This window comes from Borostomias antarcticus (genome assembly GCF_949987555.1).
Source record: "Borostomias antarcticus genome assembly, chromosome: 32".
Lineage (NCBI taxonomy): Eukaryota > Metazoa > Chordata > Actinopteri > Stomiiformes > Stomiidae > Borostomias > Borostomias antarcticus.
The window spans coordinates 3,725,861-3,751,696 of NC_140265.1; the positions used below are offsets into that span (position 1 = coordinate 3,725,861).

At 45.5% G+C, this 25,836-nt stretch overlaps 1 protein-coding gene across 1 annotated transcript; it reads left to right on the forward strand.

Annotated features, from left to right (window-relative positions):
* Window positions 1–572: 572 nt before the first annotated feature.
* On the forward strand, window positions 573–25,531 carry LOC311327428 (uncharacterized protein; the record flags this gene model as incomplete). Its single annotated transcript, XM_084460465.1, has 18 exons — window positions 573–698; window positions 817–971; window positions 1,943–2,096; window positions 2,207–2,437; window positions 15,724–15,829; window positions 16,832–16,971; window positions 17,214–17,276; window positions 17,660–17,766; window positions 20,078–20,252; window positions 20,449–21,122; window positions 21,485–21,586; window positions 22,120–22,262; window positions 22,371–22,514; window positions 22,753–22,908; window positions 23,295–23,451; window positions 24,242–24,408; window positions 24,524–24,657; window positions 25,430–25,531. 9 exons carry the CDS (start codon window positions 573–575, stop codon window positions 20,181–20,183), a joined length of 1,188 nt encoding a protein of 395 aa, XP_084316591.1. The 3' UTR covers window positions 20,184–20,252; window positions 20,449–21,122; window positions 21,485–21,586; window positions 22,120–22,262; window positions 22,371–22,514; window positions 22,753–22,908; window positions 23,295–23,451; window positions 24,242–24,408; window positions 24,524–24,657; window positions 25,430–25,531.
* Window positions 25,532–25,836: the final 305 nt, after the last annotated feature.

The window sequence follows — 25,836 nt, forward strand, 5'->3', positions numbered from 1 at the left end:
CTAACTGTGTGTGCATGTTCTAACTGTGTGTGTGTGTGTGTGTGTGTGTGTGTGTGTGTGTGTGTGTGGGGCTGTTGGACTGTTTGGATGACGAAGTGTAGACAGTGATGCAGCGAACTCAGGGAGAAGGAGATGAAGCTGACATCATCCGCCTTGAGGCGCTCAGCTCCGCCCACCAGCTGGACCAGCTCAGAGAGTCTGAGCCGCATGCAGGTAACACCACACACACTCAACTTCACAGGTAACATGATGCCACACACGCATACTGTACACACACATCTTCTGAGCTATGGTGTTGACTAACAGCTGTGTGCTGTGTTCCCCCAGGGAGAGAGAGAAGCTGAAGACGGAGAACGACCGTCTGAAGCTGGAGTCAGGGCTGCAGCCGAGCCCAGACCTCCATCTCCTCCTCCCTCCTCACCACACCCCCCCCCCTGGCCCTGGACTTACAGCCCCAACCTCACCAAGTCCACCAGCCTGGGTAAGACAAGGTGTGTGTGTGTGTGTGTTTGTGTGTGTGTGTGTGTGTGTGTGTGTGTGTGTGGTGTGTGTGTGTGTGTTGGACTGTTTGGATGACGAAGTGTAGACAGTGTTGCAGCGAACTCAGGGAGAAGGAGATGAAGCTGACATCATCCGCCTTGAGGCGCTCAGCTCCGCCCACCAGCTGGACCAGCTCAGAGAGTCTGAGCCGCATGCAGGTAACACCACACACACTCTCAACTACACAGGTAACATGATGCCACACACGCATACTGTACACACACGCATCTTCTGAGCTATGGTGTTGACTAACAGCTGTGTGCTGTGTTCCCCCAGGGAGAGAGAGAAGCTGAAGACGGAGAACGACCGTCTGAAGCTGGAGTCAGGGCTGCAGCCGAGCCCAGACCTCCATCTCCTCCTCCCCTCCTCACCACACACCCCCCCCTGGCCCTGGACTTACAGCCCCAACCTCACCAAGTCCACCAGCCCGGGTAAGACAAGACGTGTGTGTGTGTGTGTGTGTGTGTGTGTGTGTGTGTGTGTGTGTGTGTGTGTGTGTGTGTGTGTGCGCGCACAATTAATCGAAATCCCGATTATGACCTCCGCGATTAACTTATTGCAAAAGGCCGCAATTAATGTGATTAATAATTTTGCTTTGAATTGAGTGTGCTAGGACTACACGGACGAATCACAGGCGCTTATGCTGTCTAACCAATCACGTGCTCCCGCTGAGTGCGCTGTGCGCAGAAATTTCAGTACCTGCAGCCGTGAGTAGTGAAAAAATTAGCGAAAACAAGGTCAGTGAGTTAGTAGCAAGAAAGGAATCAACGTCCGTGATTTGGGAGCATTTTGGTTATTATATATTCGTATTATATATTAAATATTAATCACAATTATTAATCGCAATTAGCATTTTAAGCAAATCGCAATTATCTTTTGTCATAATCGTGCAGCCCTAGTGTGTGTGTGTGTGTGCGCGCATGCACAAGGACAGCTAATGAGGAGAGGTGAGACAGACCTTGAGGTCTAACATCTGTCACTCAGCCTCCTTCTGTAACTCGAGAATGTCCTGCAGCTCAGAGTTTAGAGGAGAGAGGACTACTGCCTGAACTAACCGCCTGCTCTGTGAAGCCTCTACCTGTCAGGAGTGCTGCTTCGTTGTTGATGTAGGTGGGATTGTGGATGGAGTAGTGGGCTGTGTTCGATGTGTTGGGGGTGATTACCATTTCCTTGGTTTTTGCCTTGTTAGTAGCAGGTGGTTGTTCAGGTACCATTGTGTGAAGTGGGAGATGGAATCCTGATAGCCTTCAGCCGAGTAATTGAGACAGTGCAGTAGTCAGTATAGTGCGAAAATTGCAGGGGGCTTGGGAGGGAGTCAGAGGGGAGCCTTGTTGATAAGGCTGATGGCCGAGTGAAAAAAGCTGTTCCTGTGTCGAACAGTTTTTGTCTTTGATGACCGCAGCCTCAGAGTGGACCGGTGTGAAGAGGCCATAGCCCGGATGGGAGGGGTCGGCCATGATCTTCCTGGCCCGTTTCAGCACCCTGGAGACGTGCAGGGCCTGGAGGGAGGGCAGTCCTTGACTGTAGTGGCAGGAAACCAGGTGGTGATGGGGAAGGTGTGGATGGACTGTGATGCAGGTGTAGAATTTTACCATCATGGTCCATGGCAGGTTGAATTTCTTCAGCTGCTATAGGAACTAACACCGATGCTTGCTATCTTAATCAGGGTGCTAATGTTCAGTTCCCACTTGTGAGGTCCTGGAAAGTGACAGTGCCCAGGAAGCAGAACCAGAACCAAAAAAGGACAGAAAGGCTGAAGTATGCTTCAAATGAAACATACTATCCACACCATGGACAACAGAAGTCCAAGTGGGCTAGAGACACACACCTGGCTATGACCCAAGGGGGCGGAGCCTCGCCACCATGCCACGGACCCCACTACTCAGCCCCTGAGTGGGCTAGAGACACACGGTCTTCAATGGTGGATGCATGGAGATTGCCCAGAGGTCATTGCACTGCCCCTGACCTGCTCTGAGCTGAGGGGGCGGAGTCTCACCATCACGGCACTATCCACGCCACGGACCTCACAACACAGACTCTGAGGTGGCTGGAGACACACGGTCTTCACTGGTGAAGGCAGGTGGGTAGCCCGGTGAGGCCTATACTGTCCATGACGGGCTCTGACCCAAGGGGGCGGAGTCTCGCCACCACCACAGTTTGACAGTATTACTCTATTGCTCATCTTTCAAGCTAAAGGCTCAGTTCAAGGCTTAAACTACTCAGGTTGAAAAGTTTAAAAGTATTTAAGTTCTTAGCTTCTTTAGGTTAAGGCTAAGCTTCCAGGTTTTCCAGCCTACAAGCTTTTTTAGCAATATATTCCATCATTTATTCCATGTTTCAGCTTTGACAGTATTACAGTTTATCTTCCAGCTTTTGTAGCAATGTATTTAAGCTTTTAGCTTATTTAGGCAATAAAGTTCAGATTCCAACTCTCCCAGTTTCATATTTCAGCTAAGCTTCCAGGTTCTTCCGCTTCCAATCTTTTTAGCTATACATTCCACCATCATTACAGTGTAAGTTTATCTTCCAGCTTTTGTAGCAATGTTTTTAAGTTCTTAGCTGCTTTATGTAATGCACTTCAGCTTCCAATTTTGCCAGTTTCACAGTTCAGCTAAGCTTCAAGGTTTTTCAGCTTCCAGGCTTTTCAGCTTCCAGGATTTTCAACCATTCAGGTGTGATGCATTTGACATTTCAGATTTCTCACATTCATGCATTTTCAGCAATGCTTTTGCTATTCCGTTCAGCTGCTCAGCATTCACACGCATTTTCTGCAGGAAATGCAATTTTCTAGTATTAGAATTGACACCTCTCTTTTTTCCTTCCGTACATACTTTGGCTCTCCTTAACTCCCTCATACTTTGAGCTACAGAAACCATTCAAATATCAAAATGTTTGTCTTTTTATGAACACGATGGGACTTCTTTCAGATTTTTTATATCGTTCATACTTTTTAAAATATTCAGCTTTTTCAATATTTTTTTTACAATGGAAGTCTATGGGCAGACCTTGAAATTCTCTTCAGCTTTGAAACCTATCTCCTCCTTCATTTTTTGTGCTAGAAACCTCCTTCAAAGTTTAAAATGTTCAGGACCTTTAGCACATTTAACGCATTCAACAGATTTTTAAAATTCACTATAGTTTTTATGTAATATAAGTTTGTTTTGGACCTTTTTTAACATTGAAGCGGATGTGTGGAATGTTCAGTTTCTAGAGTGTGGTAGCCTGTTTTTTGAAAATATCTACACGTTTTGTAAACTGCTGTCGCTCCTACAGTTTTAACAGCTCTTACACATATTATACATTAAAATGTTCACACAACTGTGCTGATTCGTACAATGTAAGTCTCTAAGCCGTGTGACTTATTGTTTTGGCTCTATGACGATTTGTTCGGCAACTGCGCTCTCCATTGAAACGTATGGGCCCACCCTCTAACTTTTGAGCTGCTAATTTTGCATTTTTACACTTTTTCTAACTCGTCGCCATGCCTACAGTTTTTAAGCTACACGGACAATTATATATACAAATGTTCAGCCAGTTCTCAGGATTCCTCCGATGTCAATAGCTAAGCTGTAGCCTTTATACTTTTTGAGAGAGAGCTGTCTAAAGCCGGCATGCCTTTCCATTGAAGTGAATGAGAGGATGCTCTGTGTCAGTTGAGATTTGAATTTGGGGACACGCGCAGGCTCTCTGTACAGGCACCCTTTTATGACTACTGTGGTAGCATTCATATTCCTTCCTTCCATCCTTCCTTTCTTCCATCCATCCATCCTTCCTTCTTTCCTTCCTTCCTTCCTCATATTCAAATAAATATTTAGAATGACACTCTTTTTCAGGCTGCAAACTCATATTAATATCTTTTCTCCTCTTTCAGCTATTGAACTCAATAAAACTATGAGTTATGATGAGTGGTCTAATCTATTTTTGAGTGTAGTACTAGCAGTACTTATAACAAACACCTATTGCTTTTCACTGCTACTTCTTCTAACCTCGACTTCCATACAACACCTCTACAGCTACTGCTCCGCCCCGGAGTGGGCTATAGACACATGGTCTCCAATGAGGGGTGCATGGGGATGGCCTGGCAATCACTGACCTGCCCCCCACAACCTCTGATCTGAGGGGGTGGAGTCTCGCCACCACGCCACCATTCACTCCACCGTCCCCACATCTCAGACCCTGAGTTGGCTTAAGACGCAGTTTTCACGGTTGGGTGCATGTGTGTGGCCCGGGGAGCAGTAGACTGTCCTCGACCGGCTCTGACCCGATGGGGCGGAGTCTCGTCACCACGCCACTATCCACGCCACTGTCCACACATCTCAGCCCCTGAGTGAGCTACAGACACACGGTCTTCACTGTAGGGTGCATGGAGATTGCCCGGATGTCAGTGCACTGCCCCCGACCTGCTCTGTCCGGAGGGGGCGGAGTCTCGCCATCACGCCACAATCCACGCCACGGACCTCACAACACAGCCTCTGAGGTGGCTAGAGACACACGGTCTTCACTGCTGAACGCAGGTGGGAAGCCCGGCACGGCCTATACTGTCCAAGACCGGCTATGACCCAAGGGGGCGGAGTCTCGCCACCACGCCACTATCCACACCACCGTCCCCACAACTAAGACCCTGAGTGAGCTACAGACACACGGTCTTCACTGGTGGGTGCATGGAGATGGCCCCGGATGTCAGGACACTGCCCCCGACCTACTCTGACTGGAGGGGGCGGAGTCTCACCATCATGCCACTATCCACGCCACGGACCACACAACACAGCCTCTGAGGTGACTAGAGACACGATCTTCACTGGTGAAGGCAGGTGGGTAACCCGGTGCGGCCTACACTGTCCACAACCAGCTCTGACCCGAGGGGGCGGAGTCTCGTCACCACGCCACTGAACATGCTATGGACACCATAACTCAATCCTTGAGTGGGCCGGAGACACACGGTCTTCATTGGTGAAGGCAGGTGGGTAGCCCGGTGTGACCTACACTGTTCACTACTGGCTCTGACCCAAGGGGGCGGAGTCTTGCCACCACGCCTCAGACCCCACAACTAAGCCCCTGAGTGAGCTAGAGACACACGGTCTTCACCAGTGGATGCAAGGACACTGCCCAGAGGTCATTGCACTGCCCCCGACCAGCTCTGACCCAAGGGGGCGGAGTCTTTTCACCACGCCACTTTCCACGCCATGGACCACAGAACTCAGCCCATATGGTCTAGAGACACACGCTCTTCACCGTCTGGTACATAGAGATTGCCCAGTGGTCACTGTACTGTCCCGACAGGCTTCCAAGCTTTTAAGCCATATATTCCATCATTCATTCCATCTTTCAGCTTTGACAGTATTACTCTATTGCTCATCTTTCAAGCTAAAGATTCAGTTCAAGGTTTAAACTACTCAGGTTGAAAAGTTGAAAAGTATTTAAGTTCTTAGCTTCTTTAGGTAATGCAGTTCCAATTCTGCCAGTTTCACATTTCAGCTAAGCTTCCAGGTGTTCCAGCTTACAAGCTTTTTTAGCAATACATTCCATCATTTATTCCATGTTTCAGTTTTGACAGTATTACAGTTCATCTTCCAGCTTTTGTAGCAATGTATTTAAATGTTGAGCTTCTTTAGGCAATGCAGTTCAGATTCCAACTCTGCCAGTTTTATATTTCAGCTAAGTTTCCAGGTTTTTCAGCTTCCAATCCTTTTAGCTATACATTCCATCATTACAGTGTAACAGTTTATCTTCCAGCTTTTGTAGCAATGTATTTAAGTTCTTAGCTTCTTGATGTAATGCACTTCAGCTTCCAATTCTGCCAGTTTCACAGTTCAGCTAAGCTTCAGGGTTTTTCAGCTTCCAGGCTTTTCAGCTTCCATGATTTTCAACCATTCAGGTGTGATGCATTTGACATTTCAGATTTTTTCACATTCATGCATTTTCAGCAATGCTTTTGCTATTCCGTTCAGCTGCTCAGCATTCACACGCATTTTCTGCAGGAAATGCAATTTTCTAGTTAGTGTGAATGCTTTAGAGCATTCACACTATTGTTATCCAGTTCTTTATTATTATTATTCTTCCGTACGTATTTTGGCTGTCTGCAGCTCCTTCATACTTTGAGCTACAGAAACCATTCAACTATCAAAATGTTCAGCTTGTTAAGGACACGATGGGACCTCTTTCAGATTTTTAATACCTTTTATACTTTTTAAAATATTCAGCTTTTTCAACTTTTTTTTTGAATGGAAGTCAATGGGGGAGTTTTGAAACCTTCTTCAGCCTTCAACTCCTTCATACTTTGAGCTACAGAAACCATTCAACTATCAAAATGTTCAGCTCTTTAAGGTCTTTGTGGGATATCTTTCAGATTTTTAATATCTTTTATACTTTTTAAAATATTCAGCTTTTTCAATATTTTTTTTACAATGGAAGTCTATGGCTGGACCTTGAAATTCTCTTCAGCTTTGAAACCTATCTCCTCCTTCATTTTTTGTGCTAGAAACCTCCTTCAAAGTTTAAAATGTTCAGGACCTTTAGCACATTTAACGCATTCAACAGATTTTTAAAATTCCTTATAGTTTTTATGAAATTAAAGTTTGTTTTGGACCTTTTTTAACATTGAAGCGGATGTGTGGAATGTTCAGTTTCTAGAGTGTGGTAGCCTGTTTTTTGAAAATATCTACACGTTTTGTAAACTGCTGTCGCTCCTACAGTTTTAACAGCTCTTACACATATTATACATTAAAATGTTCACACAACTGTGCTGATTTGTACAATGTAAGTCTCTAAGCCGTGTGACTTATAGTTTTGGCTCTATGACGATTTGTTCGGCAACTGCGCTCTTCATTGAAACGTATGGGCCCACACTCTGACTTTTGAGCTGCTCATTTTGCATTTTTACACGTTTTCTAACTCGTCGCCATGCCTACAGTTTTTAAGCGACACGGACAATTATACATACAAATGTTCAGCAAGTTCTCAGGATTCCTACGATGTCAATAGCTAAGCTGTAGCCTTTATACTTTTTAAGAGAGAGCTGTCTGAAGCCGGCATGCCTTTCCATTGAAGTGAATGAGAGGATGCTCAGTGTCAGTTGAGATTTGAATTTGGGGACACGCGCAGGCTCTCTGTACAGGCACCCTTTTATGACTACTGTGGTAGCATTCATATTCCTTCCATCCTTCCTTCCTTCCTTCCATCCTTCCTTTCTTCCATCCATCCTTCCTTCCTTCCTTCCTTCCTTCCTTCCTTCCTTCCTTCCTTCCTTCCTTCCTTCCTTCCTTCCTTCCTTCCTTTCTTCCATCCATCCTTCCTTATTTCCTTCCTTCCTTCTTTCCTTCCTTCTTTCCTTCCTTCTTTCCTTCCTGCCTTCCTTCCTTCCTTCCTTCCTTCCTTCCTTATATTCAAAGAAATATTTAGAATGACACTCTTTTTCAGGCTGCAAACTCATATTAATATATTTTCTCCTCTTTCAGCTATTGAACTCAATAAAACTATGAGTTATGATGAGTGGTCTAATCTATTTTTGAGTGTAGTACTAGCAGTACTTATAACAAACACCTATTGCTTTTCACTGCTACTTCTTCTAACCTCGACTTCCATACAACACCTCTACAGCTACTGCTCCGCCCCGGAGTGGGCTATATACACATGGTCTCCAATGAGGGGTGCATGGGGATGGCCTGGCAATCACTGACCTGCCCCCCACAACCTCTGATCTGAGGGGGTGGAGTCTCGCCACCACGCCACTATTCACGCCACCGTCCCCACATCTCAGACCCTGAGTTGGCTTAAGACGCAGTTTTCACGGTTGGGTGCATGTGTGTGGCCCGGGGAGCAGTAGACTGTCCTCGACCGGCTCTGACCCGATGGGGCGGAGTCTCGTCACCACGCCACTATCCACGCCACTGTCCACACATCTCAGCCACTGAGTGAGCTACAGACACACGGTCTTCACTGTAGGGTGCATGGAGATTGCCCGGATGTCAGTGCACTGCCCCCGACCTGCTCTGTCCGGAGGGGGCGGAGTCTCGCCATCACGCCACAATCCACACCACCGTCCCCACATCTCAGACCCTGAGTTGGCTAAAGATGCAGTTCACACGGTTGGGTGCATGTGGGTGGCCCGGGGAGCAGTACACTGTCCTCGACCGGCTCTGACCCTAGGGGGCGGAGTTTCGCCACCACGCCTCTATCAACGCCACAGACACCACAACTAAGACCCTGAGTGAGCTACAGACACACAGTCTTCACTGGTGGGTGCATGGAGATGGCCCGGATGTCAGGGCACTGCCCCCGACCTACTCTGACTGGAGGGGGCGGAGTCTCACCATCATGCCACTATCCACGCCACGGACCACACAACACAGCCTCTGAGGTGGCTAGAGACACACGATCTTCACTGGTGAAGGCAGGTGGGTAACCCGGTGCGGCCTACACTGTCCACGACCAGCTCTGACCCGAGGGGGCGGAGTCTCGTCACCACGCCACTGAACATGCTATGGACACCATAACTCAATCCTTGAGTGGGCCGGAGACACACGGTCTTCATTGGTGAAGGCAGGTGGGTAGCCCGATGTGACCTACACTGTTCACTACTGGCTCTGACCCAAGGGGGCGGAGTCTTGCCACCACGCCTCAGACCCCACAGCTAAGCTCCTGAGTGAGCTAGAGACACACGGTCTTCACCAGTGGATGCAAGGACACTGCCCAGAGGTCATTGCACTGCCCCCGACCAGCTCTGACCCAAGGGGGCGGAGTCTTTTCACCACGCCACTATCCACGCCATGGACCACAGAACTCAGCCCATATGGTCTAGAGACACACGCTCTTCACCGTCTGGTACATAGAGATTGCCCAGTGGTCACTGTACTGTCCCGACAGGCTTCCAAGCTTTTAAGCCATACATTCCATCATTCATTCCATCTTTCAGCTTTGACAGTATTACTCTATTGCTCATCTTTCAAGCTAAAGATTCAGTTCAAGGTTTAAACTACTCAGGTTGAAAAGTTGAAAAGTATTTAAGTTCTTAGCTTCTTTAGGTAATGCAGTTCCAATTCTGCCAGTTTCACATTTCAGCTAAGCTTCCAGGTGTTCCAGCTTACAAGCTTTTTTAGCAATACATTCCATCATTTATTCCATGTTTCAGTTTTGACAGTATTACAGTTCATCTTCCAGCTTTTGCAGCAATGTATTCAAATGTTGAGCTTCTTTAGGCAATACAGTTCAGATTCCAACTCTGCCATTTTTATATTTCAGCTCAGTTTCCAGGTTTTTCAGCTTCCAATCCTTTTAGCTATACATTCCATCATTACAGTGTATCTTCCAGCTTTTGTAGCAATGTATTTAAGTTCTTAGCTTCTTGATGTAATGCACTTCAGCTTCCAATTCTGCCAGTTTCACAGTTCAGCTAAGCTTCAGGGTTTTTCAGCTTCCAGGCTTTTCAGCTTCCAGGATTTTCAACCAATCAGGTGTGATGCATTTGACATTTCAGATTTTTTCACATTCATGCATTTTCAGCAATGCTTTTGCTATTCCGTTCAGCTGCTCAGCATTCACACGCATTTTCTGCAGGAAATGCAATTTTCTAGTTAGTGTGAATGCTTTAGAGCATTCACACTATTGTTATCCAGTTCTTTATTATTATTCTTCCGTACGTATTTTGGCTGTCTGCAGCTCCTTCATACTTTGAGCTACAGAAACCATTCAACTTTCAAAATGTTCAGCTTGTTAAGGACACGATGGGACCTCTTTCAGATTTTTAATACCTTTTATACTTTTTAAAATATTCAGCTTTTTCAACTTTTTTTTTGAATGGAAGTCAATGGGGGAGTTTTGAAAACTTCTTCAGCCTTCAACTCCTTCATACTTTGAGCTACAGAAACCATTCAACTATCAAAATGTTCAGCTTGTTAAGGTCTTTATTGCATATATTTCAGATTTTTAATATCTTTTATACTTTTCAAAATATTCAGCTTTTCTCAAAAAAAAATTACAATGGAAGTCTATGGCAGACCCTGAAACCCCTTGTCAGCTTTGAAACCTATCTCCTCCTTCATTTTTTGTGCTAGCAACCTCCTTCAAAGTTTAAAATGTTCAGGACCTTTAGCACATTTAACGCATTCAACAGATTTTTAAAATTCCTTATAGTTTTTATGTAATTTAAGTTTGTTTTGGACCCTTTTTAACATTGAAGTGGATGTGTGGAATGTTCAGTTTCTAGAGTGTAGCAGCTCATATTTTGAAAACATCTACACGTTTTGTAAACTGCTATTGCTCCTACAGTTTTAACAGCTCATACACATATTCTACATTAAAACGTTCACACAACTGTGCTGATTCGTACAATCTAAGTCTCTAAGCCGTGTGACTTATAGTTTTCGCTCTATGACGTTTCGTTCGGCAACTGCGCTCTTCATTGGAACGTATTGGCCCACACTCTGACTTTTGAGCTGCTCATTTTGCATTTTTACACTTTTTCTAACTCGTCGCCATGCCTACAGTTTTTAACCTACACGGACAATTATACATAGAAATGTTCAGCAAGTTCTCAGGATTCCCACGGTGTCAATAGCTAAGCTGCAGCCTTTATACTTTTTGAGAGAGAGCTGTCTGAAGCCGGCATGCCTTTCCATTGAAGTGAATGAGAGGAAGCTCAGTGTCAGTTAAGATTTGAATTTGGGGACACGCGCAGGCTCTCTGTACAGGCACCCTTTTATGACTACTGTGGTAGCATTCATATTCATTCCTTCCATCCTTCCTTCCTTCCTTCCTTCCTTCCTTCCTTCCTTCCTTCCTTCCTTCCTTTCTTCCATCCATCCATCCTTCCTTCTTTCCTTCCTTCCTTCCTTCCTTCCATCCTTCCTTTCTTCCATCCATCCAACTTCCTTATTTCCTTCCTTCTTTCCTTCCTTCCTTCCTTATATCCAAAGAAATATTTAGAATGACACTCTTTTTCAGGCTGCAAACTTATAATATATTTTCTCCTCTTTCAGCTATTGAACTCAATAAAACTATGAGTTATGATGAGTGGTCTAATCTATTTTTGAGTGTAGTACTAGCAGTACTTATAACAAACACCTACTGCTTTTCACTGCTACTTCTTCTAACCTCGACTTCCATACAACACCTCTACAGCTACTGCTCCACCCCAGAGTGGGCTATAGACACATGGTCTCCAATGAGGGGTGCATGGGGATGGCCTGGCAATCACTGACCTGCCCCCCACAACCTCTGACCTGAGGGGGTGGAGTCTCGCCACCACGCCACTATCCACGCCACCGTCCCCACATCTCAGACCCTGAGTTGGCTTAAGATGCAGTTTTCACAGTTGGGTGCATGTATGTGGCCCGGGGAGCAGTAGACTGTCCAAGACCGGCTATGACCCAAGGGGGGGGAGTCTCGCCACCACACCACAGACCCCACCTCTAAGCCACTGAGTGAGCTACAGACACACAGTCTTCACTGTTGGGTGCATGATGATTGCCCGGATGTCAGTGCACTGCCCCCAACCTGCTCTGACCGGAGGGGGCGGAGTCTCGCTATCACGCCACTATCCACGCCACCGACCTCACAACACAGCCTCTGAGGTGGCTAGAGACACACGGTCTTAACTGGTGAAGGCAGGTGGGTAGCCCGGTGAGGCCTATACTGTCCATAACCGGCTCTGACCCAAGGGGGCGGAGTCTCGGCACCACGACTCTATCCACGCCACAGACACCACAACTAAGACCCTGAGTGAGCTACAGACACACGGTCATCACTGGTGGGTGCATGGAGATGGCCCGGATGTCAGTGCACTGCCCCCGACCTGCCCTGACAGGAGGGGGCGGAGTCTCACCATCACGCCACTATCCACGCCACGGACCTCACAACACAGCCTCTGAGGGGGCTAGAGACACACAGTCTTCACTGGTGAAGGCAGGTGGGTAGCCCGGCACGGCCTACAGTGTCCACGACTGGCTCTGACTCGAAGGGGCGGAGTCTCGCCACCACGCCACGGACACCACAACCCAGCCTGAGTGGGCTAGAGACACATGATCTTCACGGGTGGGTGCATGGAGATTGCCAAGAAGTCACTGCACTGTCCCGGCTGGGTTGTTACCCAAGGAGGCGGAGTCTCACCACCACGCCATTATCCACACCACTGTCGCCACATCTCAGCCCATGAGTGAGCTTCAGACACATGGTCTTCACTGGTGGGTGCATGGAAATTGCCCGGATGTCAGTGTACTGCCCCCGACCTGCTCTGACTGGAGGGGGCGGAGTCTCGCAATCACACCACGCCACGATCCTCACTGCACAACCTCTGAGGTGGCTAGAGACACATGGTCTCCACTGGTGAAGGCAGGTGGGTAGCCTGGCATGGCCTACACTGTCCATGACCAGCTCTGACCCAAGGGGGCAGAGTCTTGACACCAAGCCACTGATCACGCCACAGACACCACAACTCAGACCATGAGTGGGTTAGAGACACATGGTCTTCACGGGTGGGTGCTTGCCAAGAGGTCAGTGTACTGTCCCCGACAGGTTGTGACCCAAGGAGGCGGAGTCTCGCCACCACGCCACTATCTACACCACAGACCCCACAACTCAGCCCGAGTGAGCTAGAGACACACGGTCTTCACCAAGGAGATTGCCCGGAGGTCAATGCACTGGCCCTGACCAACGGTGACCAAGGGGGCGGAGCCTTTCCACCATGCCACTATTCACGCCATAGACCACAGAACTCAGCCCACGTGGACTAGAGACACATGGTCTTCACCGTTGGGTGCATAGAGATTGCCCAGAGGTCACTGTACTGTCCCTGACAGGCTTCCAACCTTTTAAGCTATCCGTTCCATCATTTATTCCATCTTTCAGCTTTGACAGTATTACTCTATTGTTCATCTTTCAAGCTAAAGGCTCATTTCAATGCTTAAACTACTCAGGTTGAACAGTTTAAAAGTATTTAAGTTTTTAGCTTCTTTAGGCAATGCAGTTCAGCTTCCAATTCTCCCAGTTTCATATTTCAGCTAAGCTTCCAGGTTTTTCAGCTTGCAATCTTTTTAGCAATACATTCCATCATTACAGTGTAACAGTTTATCTTCCAGCTTTTGTAGCAATGTATTTAAGTTCTTAGCTTCTTTATGTAATGCACTTCAGCTTCCAATTCTGCCAGTTTCACAGTTCAGCTAAGCTCCAAGGTTTTTCAGCTTCCAGGCTTTTCAGCTTCCAGGATTTTCAACCATTCAGGTGTGATGCATTTGACATTTCAGATTTTTCACATTCATGCATTTTCAGCAATGCTTTTGCTATTCCGTTCAGCTGCTCAGCATTCACACGCATTTTCTGCAGGAAATGCAATTTTCTAGTTAGTGTGAATGCTTTAGAGCATTCACACTATTGTTATCCAGTTCTTTATTATTATTCTTCCGTACGTATTTTGGCTCGCTGTAGCTCCTTCATACTTTGAGCTACAGAAACCATTCAACTATCAAAATGTTCAGCTTGTTAAGGACACGATGGGACCTCTTTCAGATTTTTAATACCTTTTATACTTTTTAAAATATTCAGCTTTTTCAACATTTATTTTGAATGGAAGTCAATGGGGGAGTTTTGAAACCTTCTTCAGCCTTCAACTCCTTCATACTTTGAGCTACAGAAACCATTCAACTATCAAAATGTTCAGCTCTTTAAGGTCTTTGTGGGATATCTTCAGATTTTTAATATCTTTTATACTTTTTAAAATATTCAGCTTTTTCAATATTTTTTTTACAATGGAAGTCTATGGCTGGACCTTGAAATTCTCTGAAACTTTGAAACCTATCTTCTCCTTCATTTTTTGTGCTAGAAACCTCCTTCAAAGTTTAAAATGTTCAGGACCTTTAGCACATTTAACGCATTCAACAGATTTTTAAAATTCCTTATAGTTTTTATGTAATTTAAGTTTGTTTTGGACCTTTTTTAACATTGAAGCGCATGTGTGGAATGTTCAGTTTCTAGAGTGTGGTAGCCTGTTTTTTGAAAATATCTACACGTTTTGTAAACTGCTGTCGCTCCTACAGTTTTAACAGCTCTTACACATATTATACATTAAAATGTTCACACAACTGTGCTGATTCGTACAATGTAAGTCTCTAAGCCGTGTGACTTATAGTTTTGGCTCTATGACGATTTGTTCGGCAACTGCGCTCTCCATTGAAACGTATGGGCCAACCCTCTAACTTTTGAGCTGCTAGTTTTGCATTTTTACACTTTTTCTAACTCGTCGCCATGCCTACAGTTTTTAAGCTACACGGACAATTATACATAGAAATGTTCACCAAGTTCTCAGGATTCCCACGGTGTCAATAGCTAAGCTGCAGCCTTTATACTTTTTGAGAGAGAGCTGTCTGAAGCCGGCATGCTTTTGCATTGAAGTCAATGAATAGCTGTGTCAGTTGGGATTTGGGGACACGGTGGACAGGCAAACTGATGCTGCACATTCCGGCATGTAGGTGGCGGTATGCGTCTTATGTTGTTTTGCGATCCGCCAAAAAACTGAGAGGAGAAGAAATAAGTCATCAAGTCGTGGGCTGGCCGAGTCGCTTGTGGCTATTGTTGCTGGAGTTTCTGGCGACATCTCTCACACATGACAGCAGCACGCCGCTTTTGTTTACATCCAGTTCGAAGTTGAAACCATGGATATAACGCTCTACATTCTGCCTTGCGATAGGGTATGCTAACGTTACCTATCCCCTGTTGAAGAAGGACTGTGTGTGTGTGAGGGAACACAGCAACGTCAGCTAGTGATCTATCTAGATCTCTAGCTACAGCCAAAAGTTCAATCGAATATCTAGTAGCTGGCTAGCTTGAGCCAGGGTCAGTCCTCAGAAGCTAGCAAAGGCAGCTTAGCGATTATGCCCGTTCTCGATAGTTAGCTAGCTAGTTATTAGCTGCTGAAACTGCCTTGCGAACTTAAATGCTAGCTGGCTAAGTTAGCCAACGGTAGCTAGCTAGCAACTAAGTGAACGTTGCACAAGAGGCAGGCTAACTGAATAATGAACGTATCATGCAAGCTAACTAGCTAGCTGTTTAATGTCGGAGGGACAATACTGAATGTGTCACTTTGATCAGATGCCTGCTGATGGAGGATAAATAAATGGCCCATTATAGCTACTCCTATGTCCCACTGACTGTGGAGCCTCTGTGTTTGACTTAATCTGCAACTGTTGTGCTTTACAGATGCAGAACAAGAGAGGGACACACTTCAGCTACAAGAAGACAGGAACGGTCAAAGCCAAGGAGGAGTCGAAAGAGGAAGATGAAGAGGATGATGACGATGAGGAGTGTGAGTTGTTCAGAAAGTGACCCATTATCTTTAATAAGAAATGTTTACTTGCACATATCTCCCACTCCTCAGCTCGCCAAGCCGGCATGCCTTTACATTGAAGTGAATTTAGAGCAGCTTAAGTTGGAATTTAGGGACACAAGCATGCTCTCGTAAAGGTCAACAGCTCCACAGCTACTGCTCAGCCCGGGGTGGGCTATAGACACACGGTCTCCAATGAGGGGTGCATGGGGATGGCCTGGCAATCACTGACCTGCCCCCCACAACCTCTGACCTGAGGGGGCGGAGTCTCGCCACCACGCCACTATCCACGCCACCGTCCCAACATCTCAGACCCTGAGTTGTCTAAAGACAGTTTTCACAGTTGGGTGCATGTGGGATCTCGAACGGATCGGGTTGAATGATACTCGAAACGCATATTAATGCCAGGTGTAAATGTAATCAGGCTAAATCATTATCTAGATACAATCTCGATACAAGACGCATTTTAATGCAAGGTGTAAACGGGGTCTAAGTCTACACATGTAGCCTAGATGTGATATGGTCTGCTCTCGTCTATATGTTGGTATTTTAGCACCTTGGTTAGAAAGCTTCCTTTAAGCTGTAATTGAAGGTACGGCCGACCTCCAGAATGAACTCTAAGATTTTCACTGACAGCAACGATATCAGGGGTGTTGGCTGTGATGTTTTGAAAACACTGCCTCGTCACTACACAGACTGAACATACTCGTCTTCATTCTACAGTAGAATGCTTATAAAGCATAGTGGACGATGTGAACTTAGATGAACACATACACACTGGAGACCAGGTAGCTTGCAAGGACCAAGTGAGGATTACTACACACTCGTACTGAATAAGACTGTATTTACCACACCATATTGGGCATGCTTGCATCTACCAGTGAACAAGTCAAAGCACCCACTGGGTCTTAGGCCAGCGTAAAATTAAATAAAGATAACGTTTATAATGATGACCTTTCATGTCCCATGTTTGTGGTTTAGTAGCTGCTCTCCTTCCAGTACGCTTTAGGGGAGAAGCTGTTGGATTATACAGATCACACAATGACAGCGTCCGCCACCGTCATGAATGCCACTCTGGCGCATGTAACCATCAGAACACTGTCAAAATGCAGGTCAGTACTGTTTGTCTTGCTCTTTTTTCACATGCTTCACTCTCCCTTGAGGGTTCAGTTGTCTCAACACAGCTATTTTCAGCTCTATTATTTCTGTCTTGTTCCCTTCTCCAATCACTTACACACTTAGGAGTGAGGTGAGAGCGCACACTCTTCTCTACAACCTTCCAATACCTCTTTCAGTTGTTAGCTTTAACACAGATCTCTTATGCCACTTCTTTTGCTCTCCCTCTCTCGCCTTCTCATCAGAGATTGACCTGAAACGGAGTTGCATAGACGTTGACTTGGAGTCTATGGACATTGACCATGGAGAGGTAAGGACTATAAATGTGCAGATATGCCATCCTCCTCCCTTACATTAAATAGCATTGTTAAATGAATGCTGCTTGTTGTGTATCAACAAGGCTGTATACTGATGTTGAATGTCTTCCTTGATGTCATCTTCCGTACGTTTTTAGCAGTCAACTCCTTCATACTTTGAGCTACTTAAAACCATTTAAGTATCAGCATGTTCACCTTTAAGCCCATCTCAGACCCATTGTATAATATATGTACTAGTAGTGCACGGCCACAGTAAGTGAATTGCATGTTCTATGCTTTACAAATGCCCACACATGTTATGTGACGGATGTCATGTACACGTTCTTTCAGATTTTTAATATCTTTTATACTATAAAAAATATATATTCCATTTCAGGCTCGCTGGTCCTGGACTGTAAGGAGTGCCGTCCCCTGGTCCTGGAGGCCGGGAGGTTCCAGGTCATGGGGATGTTGGTGGACTCATCTAGGACCAGAACACAAGAGGTCACTTGCAACAATATCGCTTCTTGATTCAGTTCTGTGTGTTGGGGGAATGGCTTTAAGATCAGAGAAAAACAGTATTTAGCTCTTGTGAAGCCTTTTAACTCAAACTAGTGTATCAAAGCAAATCTTTAAGGTGTGTGTGTTCTGGTAGTAGTAGTTGCGTAAATCTACTGTATCTCTGTGCAAGGCACTGTGCAGGGCTGAGATGATTGTGTTGCCCTGCTATAATGAGGATAAACATCATGAAACTCAACCCGAACACCGGGTGCCAACATACCACCTACCATCAGCCAATAGACTTTGCCATCTATGGCCTTTAGAATGAAGTACATGTATCAATATGAGGTAATTAAAGACCTACACCTGTTCTTTCAAACAGGTCTTAAAGTTATGGGCATAGCCATGCAATTCTATACAACAGAGTGAAGATATAGTACAAAATACTATACTATTCTATCCAACTAGTCTTGTGTATGGCATCTGTGCATTCGTGAAGAGTATGTTATCAGTCACCAGATGTCTGTCTTCTGAGGAAACAATGTGGTCAATGACTTTGATTAACCCTCAATGCTGGTGGCAGTAATGTTTTTTGTCTGACACAAAGCCCAGTTGATGTCCTCTGCACTGGGCCTGATGTAATCAGACAAACAAACCTCAGACTCATATTCAATATTGATCCAGTGAAGGATGTAATTATAAAGCAGTAGTAAACAGGACAGATGTGAGACATAACAGGCACTGTATGTGTTCAATCAGTGGCAGTAAGTAGATCCACGACTGTAGGTAACATGATTGAGAAATTGTGATGTTTGTTTAATTACCTTACTGCATTGCACTTTTTAAACATAGGCTATCAAAATGAACAGTTTGGTATTCAGCAGTAGTTACCTTGAGGTTCAGCATGTCAAAGACCTCCCCTAACACTCCTGGTTCTTGTTTGAAGGGTTCTGATGACAGGGAGAGGAATCACCATTTATCAATCATCAATAGCGCGCGTATCTATATGGCCGCCGAGATTGTGAGGCGGTCGATGGGACACCGTAAGAATAGTGGACAAGTGTTACTGTGCTTACATGTTTGCTATTTATTCAACTTTAGTTGAGCAAACCCCTGTCTAAGCTATAGATGGAGACCATTCGTATGTGTATCGTCTGTGGGACTGATGTGCTATGCCCGGGAAATATGAAATGTCTCGAGCATTTAATGTCTCGAGCGAGCTCTAGCTCTGAGCTAGTTAGTCAGTCAATGTTTCTCAACTCGCTGTTAAAGCGAATCATATGGTACTTGTGAAATACATAACATTTAATTTACTTAGGTTTTGTAATCAAATTACAATTATAATATGATAAATTATAGCTAGCTAACAAAGATGAGTACTGACGAGTACTGTACCAATCATTCGTATGTCTATAGGACTGATGTGCTTTGCCCGGGAAATATGAAATCTCTCGAGCCTTTTATGTCTCCTTAAACGTTAGCTATATTCATCAAAAATACGACTATTTTTTGCTAGAAATAACCTTAACATGGATTTTAACCATGTACTTAATGCTGTAACTCTAATGTGGATAATGTAACACTAATCTAGCTAACGTTGTCTCACTCAACATCAGTTTGTTGGCGAGCTTTAGCTATGTTGGCGTCTGTGAGCTAGCTAGTCAGTCAATGTTAAGAAAATTAATTGTTAAAGTGATTCATATGGCACTTGTGAAATACATAACTTTATAATTTACTCAAGTTTTGTTGGTCAAATTCCAATTATTATAAATTATAGCTAGCTAACAAAGAGTGGTAACTCTCTGCTATAACCCAAGTTACTTACTTTCTCCAGGAGGTTCTTCAGACTGACTCAATCCCTTAAAACATTATTTTATTAATGTCTGTCCAAGGTGATTGGATGGTTTCCCTGTGTTCACATTTTCATTGGTAGGTGATTGGACGATTCAATTCAGTCTGTTGCTAGTCAGCTCACACAATAACTCAGCTCATCAAATGACTCATCAAATGACTCTTTTGATTCGGATTTGGCTCATGACTCTCTTTCTGAATCCTTGTGTAATGCAAGTCCATTACATCTCACTTGGTAGGTTCATATAGGCTCACATTGAAGAGGGGGAATGTGTGTAGAGGGGAGAGGGCCAGAGAGGAAATCTTGTCTGTCTGTGTCAGTCTGTCATCGATATACAGGCTACAGCAGGGGGCTGACTGGGTGTGGAAGATGCTTTGCTGAATTAAGGGAAAGTCGCAAAACCCAGCGTGTAATAACTCTTGACTTGAGTGTCACCTTTAACCTTTTGTGTGCCCACTGTAGCACCGGCAAGCTCACCAGGACCCTATGGTCGTCGGCCATCAACCACACGTTTAAACGGGTTTTGGCGGCAGGGCCGACCTCCCCACGAGACCTACTCATGCTGTAGAAATGCTGCCTTAGACCTGGGTCAGTCATTCACCTGGAGTGCTGGCTTCGCCACTACCAACCCAACCAGGTATGCCATGTCTCTATTAGAACTACAGTTAGTTACTCAGCCCTGCCACAAATTGCTAAATGTTTCCGTGTGTCATGTCTGTGCTGGGACCCCCATGCTGGCACCTTTAGTACCTTGCATCATATTCAGTATTATAAGTAGTCCAGTGTTGTGATTTGTGTGGTATGTCCAATCGCACATTGTGGATGGCTCCCAGCTTCACGCTGACCCTGCCATGGTGATGGAGGGAATTCTGGGGTTCCTGGGGGTCACTCCCAGCTTCAACTACACCCATGCTCTCACGTGAGTTCACACACCGCCAACCTCTCACAGCATAAACATTACACACACACACACTCTCTCTCACCAGTATGTTGCTCTGACTTGTCACATTGGTGTGTAATGTCTGACTGTCAAATTATTTTTATTTCCAGAATGCCAATAGGGGTGATCTCCCTGTGGAGTTACGCCATCGCCCTGGGTGACATGGTTCACTTGGTGTATCTTAAGGGGGGCAGTGGACCATATACTTGCACTGCAGTGCTGAGCACCATGTTCACCAAACGTGGGGTAAATTCTTATGGTAAATGAGTGGTAGGCTGGGCTATCTCACTGGACGGACGGGTGGTGGTTAGTTCACGTCCCAAGTTATAGTTGTGGCGCTTCTAACGCTGATCCACAGACATGCATGCACAAACGCTTGACTGTCTTCCTGTAGGAGCACACGGCCATAGAGGGTCAGGCTCTGAATGTGGTTAGTGATGGATGAGGAAGGGCCAAGTCTAACCATCCTTACGCAGGACGACAACGTGTTTTCAGTGGCCAGAGGCGGTGACTACAATGTGTTTTCGGTGGCCAGAGACGGTGACGCCATCAATATCGACTCAGAAGGCAAGAACACCAGCATGTCGCCACCTGACGCCCACCTCAGCTTCAGTTAACATGATCTTACCAGCATTATAGTGTATAGTCTAACCCATTTCAAAGCCACAGTGTATTGATCGTTTTGCTCAGCATTAAGGTCACTCTTGTAGGCACTGGTTCACAAATGACAAGTGTTTGTGATCATACTTGACTTGTAGTACTCACACTAATTATTGTCATCCGACAGGCCACCAGAATCCGTATTCAAATGATTAATATTATTCAAAGAAAAACGGAATCAATATTTTACTCTTAACAGAGCTGGTTAATATTTGTTAACTATTGTAGTTGGCGCTACTCCCTCTTCATTTGTATTCCTTGCTTTTCAGAGTGGAAAAGCATACCTGTTGCGGAACTACGCGGTGAAGCTAGGCGAACAGCCCGTCAATGATAGAGACACCCTGGTGTTCATTCCAGTGTTTGAGGTGGAGGTGAGTGATGGTCAAGGTCAGCTTTATTTATAAAGCACGTTTAAAATCAACAGAAGTTGCACCAAAGTGCTGTACAATATATAAAATAAACAAAAAACAAAGGCAAGATGATGAGGCTAAAATCACGTGCGGTAACAATGCTGTCTCAAACGGCAGTCAAGATATCATTCTTGGTACTGATGGCATCTTTTAGTTCAGTAGTAGTTGAATAGCTTGTATGAAGATGAATACCCGGCTAATACACCTTTGCACACTCTACCCAGTGTGTGTTAATGTCTGCTGGTCCTAATCACAATCAATGTGACTCAGTAAAGTGATTTTACCACACCGTAGCTTCTCTCCCAGCACCACTGATTCCTGTGTTGGAGTTTATTAACTAGTAGCTGTGATGCTCTGCTCTTCTGCATGCTTACACTCCAACTCACTTGACGGACTGCCCCTCATCGTGATGTTGAGTCCTAAAGACTGGTGTTTTGTGTATTCATGTTTGATAAGTGTATCCACCCAGAGTATGTTCTAACTTGTCTGCACAGGCTGTCGGACTGTTTGGATGGTGAAGCAGACACGGTGATGCAGCGAGCTTGGGGAGACTGAGATGAAGCAGACAACATCCGCCTTGAGGCGCTCAGCTCTGCCCACCAGCTGGACCAGCTCAGAGTCCATGAACCGCACAGAGGTAACACCACACACACACAGGCACACACAGGTAACACGATCACACGCACACATACACACGTCTTCTGAGCTATGGTGTTGACTAACAGCTGTGTTCCCCCTGGGACAGATGGAGAGGCTGAAGGCAGAACGACCGTCTGAAGCTGGAGAGTCAGGGCTGCAGCCAGTCCCAGTCCCGGGCCGCTATCTCTTCCTCACCTCTGCACCACACACACCTCTGGCCCTGGGCTGAGTTTCCCAGAGGCACTAAGCGGTAAGAAGAACGCCGTAGCTTACGATGAACGTAGCGCTTGGATGCCTCTGGGGAAACTCAGCCCTGGACTGTCCCAGCACAGCGTTAACCTCACCTGTATCTATCTATCTATCTATCTATCTATCTATCTATCTATCTATCTATCTATCTATCTATCTATCTATCTATCTATCTATCTATCTATCTATCTATCTATCTATCTATCTATCTATCTATCTATCTATCTATCTATCTACAGAGATCAGCTGAACGTACCTTTGGGGGGAACATACCTTGAGGACATCTACATCAACCATTTAAGATACAAGACCAAGGCCAACAGGATCTTGAAAGACCCCAGCCACCCAGGCAATGGACTATCTAGAACATCTAGTGTATATAGAATATCTAGTAGGTATGTAACATAACCACATGCCCCCCCCCCCCCCCCCCCAGGATTATTTATTATAGCAATAGCATGTACACAACTCACCCATCAAGCAACAGCGCTGACACGTGCGTTATGAGCTATGTGACAAAACCAAATTAGAATCAATGATTTGGTTACGAGTGTCTGAGAGTGCTTGTTGGGCTGTGCCATGCCGTTTGTTGATTCAGAGCGTAGCAAATACCTATGTGATGATAATGCCTCCGATTGCTTTTAGCTGAACAACATGTTATATCAGATCAATAATACTGGTGTGATTACTTGCTCAGGTGCTTACCCTTTCCTCTACACCTGAGTCGGCTCAGTTATAACATACAGTGTGCATATTCTTCCCATATCTGTTTCTCCTACAGCAGAACCAGAGACCATCTGAATTGTAGTTAGGAACAATGTGATGCCATTTTGAAGTCAGTGCAGCCCTTGAGCAGCTGGACTCTTCAGAAGCAGCACCTGTCTGTGTACGATATTGTATCGACCAAAAAGGCCTGTGAACAACTCTTAAAATAACAGGTAGGCAATCTAATCCCTTGGCTCCACTGCATCCGTCAGTGTCAACCATCAGATGCTAAGGAAATGAATCCATTGTAATTAATGACAGCAGCTCCACTAAGACAAGATAATGTGTTTTTGTGTCTGAGAAGGTGATTGGCTGCTACCTGTCTTCCCTCGACACCCTGCATGACTCTGCCTGACCTTGTCTGTTCCTTCACACAGGAGTTCAGACCTTGCCAGCTGTGCTTCACCAGACACGCCTTCTAACCCCTTGGCTCCACTGCGTCCGTCAGCGTCAACAGTCAGCGTCCATCAAAAATCAAGAAATGAACCTAGTAGATTCTCTTAATGTCGGACGCAGGCATCAAACGCAACGGCTGCAGTGGAGCCACTGTTATTAATTACAATAGATTATTTTCCTTAGCGTCTGATAGTTGATGCTAAAGGACCCAGTGGAGCCAAACCGTCCGAGTAAGTCATGAGCATCTCATCTGCATGTATAGCAGTCTCCAGAACGCTCTGAAAGAATGCATACTGACACCCTCTATATCACTTAGTAGTAATAATTTTATATACTCGCACTACATCCTTAAGCGTTTGCGTTTAGAGCACATGCTCAAGTCACCGTCTCCCTAGTGTTCTCTCTTCACCTCGCTCTCTTCTCTCGTAGTGACTGACTAGCTCTCACTTGCAATTTTTCATAGATCTTCTCCTCCACTCTCCCTCGCTTCCCATGCCTCTTACTCTGCGGTTTCATTTTGGGAGCGTATTCCTCCTTACACATCCTGTATGTATTTGTCTTCCACAGATGCAGAGCTCCTTCTTATTCAGCAAGAATAAGTATCCCAATTCTGCCTCCTCCAACTCCAACATTGAGGAGAATACTGACTCCTCCCTGCCCTCCTCCCTCAAACTCTCCCACAACAGATCCACTCCCTCCAGCCACATGCTAAGGAGCACACACTCCAACTCACTGTATGGACTGCCCCTCATCATGATGTTTTTGAGTTCTGATGACCTGTATTGGTTCATTCATGTTTGATAGTGTATCTGCCTGATGAGTTGGAACTGTGCGTGTCTGTCTGCACAGGCTGTCGGACTGACGAAGCGGAGACAGTGATACAGCGAGCTCAGGAGAAGAAGATGAAGCTGACAACATCCGCCTTGAGGCGCTCAGCTCTGCCAACCAGCTGGACCAGCTCAGAGTCCATGAACCGCATGCAGGTAACGCCACGCACACACTCACACGCACTCTTAACTACATTACAGTCATTTAGCTGACACTTTTATCCAAAGTGACTTACTATAATCACATTTAACATAGGAAAGGTCAGTGTACTACTAATTGCCAGAACTCACAAGTGCATCTCATTTTTTAATACAAGAGACTTGGAGCATAATCTAGTGCTGAAAGCAAAGTGAAGAATAGCAAACTAAAAATGCAGTAGGTGCTTAAGAGGGAGGATCCTGGCTGTTGTGCCAGTGAGAGGGAGAGAGAGAGTGTGTGTGTGTGTGTGTGGACGAGGACAGCAAATGGGGAGAGGTGAGACAGACCTTGAGGTCGAACATGTGACTCTCAGCCTCCTTCTGTAACTCGAGTCTGTCCTATAGCTCAGAGTTTAGAAGAGGAGAGAGGACTACTGCCTGAACTAACGGTTTGCTCTGTCAGGCCTCTGCCTATGAGAGTCACTTCATTGCCGACGAGCTGCCAGCTGCCAGACAGATCCTTCCACTAACTAAGGCTATGAAGAAGTGTACATTCCTGCCCTCAAACCCAAGTCTTCGCTGAAGATGAGGTGTGTCTAAAAAGCCAGAGATGTTTGTGGAATGTCCCTGCCCTCTCATGCCTCTTATGACTGTTTCATTAGGTGCTTTTCTCTCTCTCCCAGCACCACTCATCCCTGTGTTGGAGTTTATATAAATGTTAGCTATGATAACACCTCTCCTCCCCCGTCTGAATTATTGTACCTCTGTTCTTCTCTCTCCCACTTCTCAGGTGAGTGTGAGCGCCTCCATCGAGAGTGCTGACGAGACATTCCATAAGCTCCTGTACCTGAAGCAGGTGTGTCAACCAGGGAGGAACACATCCAGATCACCATCACAGCCTGCTACTGTGTGAGTATCCCACACACCACCACACAACTGTGTTTCTAATGCATCTTGAATGCCTGGATTAGCCTCTTTATTTATCACTCTGGCATCTATGGGAGAGAGAGAACTCCTCTCTCTGTTTCACTTTCTCCTTCTCTCTCTCTCATGCTCTGTCCCTGGGCTTGACCAGCTGACATCACATGATTCACCACCTGAACAATCGCCTAAGGTGAGTCACCCGGACGTCAAGGCATTTTATCTAATCAGGTACTGAAGGTGTAAGCAATCTGATTATAGGTGCCACTTGCAAAC